The 4,977-nt window shown below is 32.5% G+C and overlaps 1 protein-coding gene across 1 annotated transcript; it reads right to left on the bottom strand.

Moving 5' to 3' along the window:
* Nucleotides 1–1,258: 1,258 nt before the first annotated feature.
* LOC143068012 (zinc finger protein ZIC 1-like) lies at nt 1,259–4,485 on the bottom strand. The gene is made up of 2 exons (XM_076241747.1): nt 3,354–4,485; nt 1,259–2,053 (listed from the first exon to the last, which is right to left on the bottom strand). The coding sequence occupies exons 1-2, from the start codon at nt 4,216–4,218 to the stop codon at nt 1,527–1,529; spliced, it is 1,392 nt and encodes a 463-aa protein (XP_076097862.1). The 5' UTR covers nt 4,219–4,485; the 3' UTR covers nt 1,259–1,526.
* Between the last annotated feature and the right edge of the window lie 492 nt (nt 4,486–4,977).

Below are 4,977 nucleotides of genomic sequence, written 5' to 3'. Positions count from 1 at the left end.
AAGTTGTCTCATTGTCTATCTACCACATACGGTTACCGCTAATTTATACCTAATAGTATGTCAATAAAGGTCAGACAAGAACAGGTGCGTCGACAGGGTAAACGGCATATATATTATTGTATTTACAAAACCAATAATATTTAACGGATTTCTCTTGTTAGTAGTACGACTAACCAATGAGCTAGGAACGAAACCTATTCACATACCTTCAGAAACTCATACCAAATTAAATGTTCTGGAAGTCAACACGGATGAATAACTATGACCCTCTCTTCAGAGGGGTTATTTCACTTAATTGATAGTTGATCTTTTTGTGTTTGTATTGTTGTCTCCCAGCTGACTGCAAATTAACCTCAATGGAAAGGTTCGGGTGAATGTAGGGAAAAAACTATTTTTTCTATGTACCTTCGGTTGTATCTCATCTTTTTAGAACTCGTGTACCAATTACATAAAACAATACTACGTTTAAGTTTTGCTTATCTTTGCAAGGAACACTGTCCGGTACACTGGAGAACAAACGTTGAATAAGACAGACACAAACCTTTTGACAGAATAAAAAAAGAAAGACCTGAACAAAACCGTCAATGGTCAACATTTAACCAGAGTTGACATACATAACATATGGCATACAGAATGCTACTCAATTAAAGGTATCTTGTAGTAGTGTATTGCATTTGTCATGTTGAAGACTGGTATGTGCTTTAAATAATTTAATGTATATTGTATAAATTCTAAGTTTGAATTTTTTTTTAATCACAATATGATTGGTTTCCAGCAAAATCATTTGAAATGTTAAACTCAGAATTTATCACAAGATCGGAAGAGAATAATAATCTTCCTTTTTAACCGTTTGTTTGGATAGTTAACTTGATTTTTTTTATATAAAATTTGTATAAATCATAATCAACAGGGTATCCCAGGCTTAGCTTGCGCGTCATAAAAGGGAACAAACTCACACAAGAAAATAACAATTTCTACTGAAAATTTGAATCGAATTTTCAGCATTTGATTTATAGTAAATGTACACCAAGACAACCAGAACATACATCATGTAGTATGTTTATCCTTGGACATTGAAAGCATGGATCCCAAATGAATAAGTTAAAATTTTTCAACTTCTCAAACCATTCAAACATAAATGAAAATGGTGTAATTGGTACCATAGTTTTGGAGAAATACGATTTTTTTTTCAAGTCAAATAATACCAAGAACAAATCTTAATTTTACACTATTTTAAACATAAAAAAATAAAAATATAAACAATTATAAATTATTTTATTTTTCTTCATATGTCAAATTATTGCACAAAATTGAGGTATTTTAACCTTCATACATATCATTAGAGTCCATAATTTTATTTACATGGTGCCGTATTATTAGCACTAATGTTTTTAGAATAAACACACAACTGAGATTCAATCGGAACATATCCCATTAACAATATTCAATAACATTATTAACAAAACAGTCATACACAAACATGTATGTTCAAATAAAAATGCACTATATTATTCCATATCGGTTGATCAAGAGAACTGAAGCAGCGGCTGCTGATGCATGGGAAGACTACAAAAACTGTTCATAGGCAAATGTTCACTAGGTTGAGACACGTTGGTATTCTGACATACGTACCATTCGTTTAATTGCGACAAACTAGATTGCGGAAGTGTGGGTGTTGGATTAACCGGAAGTGCTGGACTTGTTGCATTAGACATTGGTTGTTGATCATGGTGATGACTTTCGGAATCACTGCTGCAGGGTGATGATGATAATGGCTGCATAGACTTAAGAGAATTTGGACTATGGGTAGAGTCACTGTTTTCACTAGTTTCGTCGTTAGTGGAGAATTCGTTGTCGGGAACAGGTGAAATATTACCGTGAATCTTCATGTGTTTTCTTAGTGAGCTAGGATGAGTGTATGTCTTCTCACAACCTCGAACGCGACAGCAGTATGGTTTATCGCTAGTGTGAACATGTGAATGCTTCTTTCTGTCCGAACTATTGGCAAATCTTCTGTCACATCCGGGAAACTCGCATGGAAATGGTTTCTCTCCTGAAAAAATAAATGAAGAAAATAAAGATTTCATTCTACATTCGGAAACAAGTTATTATACAATTGCATGTGCCCATTTTAGTTATATTGTTCATACGGCTTTCAGAGGTAAACTCATGTGTTCATTTGTAAATTTTCTAAATGTAAACTCGATATGAAATATTAGCATGGAAAATGACGGACTACTCGGGTACAAGTTTAATACATTTGTAGAAAGCTTTCACTGTAAAGAAATAATAGTGTGTATACGATGTAATTTTTGTTGTTATTATTTTTGTACAGTAGGAACATATTGCACTAGTGCACTTGGTCCTTCAACCAGGTAGCAGTATATCTAACAATAATATATCAATATATATGTTCCTGTTTCAACCGAGTTACATATACGTCATCAGTGAAAAAAAGTGTTTTTCAAGCTTTGCTATTAATTTTTTTTTTAATTACATGTACATTGGTGAATAGTATTCCTCGCAAACTAGTGCGGAATAAAAATATGGTCTAGACAAAATGTATTTACAATGTTCAGGCAATACCCCGATATTACATGTATTATTTTTAATCAATCAAATTATTTGAATTTAATTTAAGTTTTAGAGTTTCTGTCACATTGACGTATATTCAATAATTTTTTTTTATTTTTAACTAGTGACGAAATATTTTTGACTTATTCTTTGATAAGAATGTGCTTTACCAGATTATTTACATAAGATTTTCTTTGAAGACTGTTCGTGTGTCCTGTAGACGGTAATAAATGTCCAACAAAACTATTTCCCATATAAATTACTGAGGGCACTAAGCATCTTAACAGAGTTTTAAAAACTAAATGACTTTTGCAACTTGTTGATACAGTTAAGAATTTCTGTTTTGTTAATTATGATATTTAGTTCCTGGTATCGGTGACTTTTATTACAGGAAAAATGTATAAATTGTTGAACCAGCGTGAGAAAAAAAAATAATGATTTTTTCACTATTTTTCGAGATAAAAAAACTTTCTAAAATTCATAACAAAGAGATGATCAAATACTACAGTTTATATCACCCTTTACAATGTCATAATTTAATTTATCCGTTTAAAATTATGAAAAATAAAATGTTATTAAATATAAACTATTTAGAAATGTTGATTTTTCATTTCCCCGGTTTACCAAATTTTAAATATTGCGTGTGTATAAATAAAATAAATATTTGTTTACATTTTGAAATTTTTCGTTTGTGAATTCAAAATAAAGTGCAAAAATGTAAAAAAAATCAAAATCAAAAACTATAGGTGTTCTACTAAATAAAATTAAATGAAACATACCTGTATGTGTTCTCTTGTGGATTTTTAAGTTTTCAGATCTAGCAAAGACTTTGCCACAGCCTGGGAATGGACATGGAAACGGTTTTTCACCAGTATGGACACGGATGTGGTTTACCAACTTGTATTTTGCCTTGAATGGTTTTCCTTCTCTAGCACATTCATGCCAGTAACATGCGTGGTCACTCTGCTCTGGACCTCCAACATGGTCAACAGTTATATGTGTTACAATCTCGTGCATAGTGTTGAACACCTTATTGCATGGCTTCTTTGGCTCCTGTTGGTCACAATCTATCCATAAACATGTATGTTCCTGCTTAATCTGGGGTCTCATATAACGAAAGAAAGCACCAGGACTGTGAGATGCAATGTTCATTGGATTCATAGTGTTCATATGCCCCATACCAAAGTGTTGAGAATGTCCAAATGGCTCAGGTCTTGCAAGCTGATTAAATTGATCGGCTCTTGAATAAATGTCGGATGCAAATCTCATCTGGTCATTGTAATGTCCTGAATAATGAGATGGCTCGTGATAGCTAGGAAACAAAACTCGATTTGTGCTATCTGGATACGAGAAGGTGCCGCTAGACGGATATATTGCAGAATGTGTTGTACTGGTATCGGGAAAACTTAAGTCTGGACGACGGAATAACAAGTCTCTTGATGTGTAATTACTGGCAACATGATGTGACATTGGAACACCATATCCACTCGGTGGTGAGCTGTACGGTGAATTCCCTTGGTTGTGGATACTGCTTTCGATCACTGGGTCTGACGGACTCAGCTTTAAGGCGCCGGGTGGCAGGTGTGGGTTGTGTGAGGTATCCACGTACGGGCTGATCATTTCGTTGCTGCCTCGGTTAATCATACGGAGATTAAAATCCTTTCGATTTCACAAATCGCAGTTGAAGTTATATTGTTGACTAATAAAGTCCTCAAAAGTTTATGTTTCGCTTCTTCTCACACTGTTGATTGCAGAAAGCAGCTGCGCTGTGAATCTCTCCGAGAAGTTTTCTAGATAAAAACACAGTCGGATCCCAATAGCAGGCCTGGAATTCTTAATTGTAAAAAAATAACAGTTAAATGTAAGATACTCCTATGATCGTTTTCAAACTTAGTCATATGATGATGGTTTCATGTGGATAACAGTGGTATTTATTGATCTTTATTAAGATTAAGTTGTGAAAAAGGCGTGGCTTAATTATTGAGTTTTTTGATTGGACAAAAAGTTAATGCGCTATGTTTAACCAAACTCCTCCCACTTTTTGACACTTTATTACTGATTATTAATAACATCTGTTTTTCATCACGTCAAATTCATGAAAAAAAATATAACCAAAACAATTTAAATTTATGCAAAAATTTCATTTCAATTTTAACCTTAACTATTTTCTTATATTTTTTTCTAATAATTCTTTAATTTTGTATTTTTCATACTGAAAAAATTTATATTATATGTGTTTTTTTATTGTTTCATTTAGAATTGACTTTATACCCAATGAATTTTTATAACATTATCTGTAACTATGGTAAAAAAATGTATTATTTGATCTTGTGTTGTGTTTCTTTTTCATCTATTTTATTTTTGAATATTTTTTTACTTTAGTCTGAGTCTCTTAATAAAGTA

This window comes from Mytilus galloprovincialis, chromosome 3, assembly GCF_965363235.1.
Source record: "Mytilus galloprovincialis chromosome 3, xbMytGall1.hap1.1, whole genome shotgun sequence".
NCBI lineage: Eukaryota > Metazoa > Mollusca > Bivalvia > Mytilida > Mytilidae > Mytilus > Mytilus galloprovincialis.
Note: the sequence above shows the minus strand (reverse complement) of the source record. Positions and strands in the feature narration are given on the sequence as shown.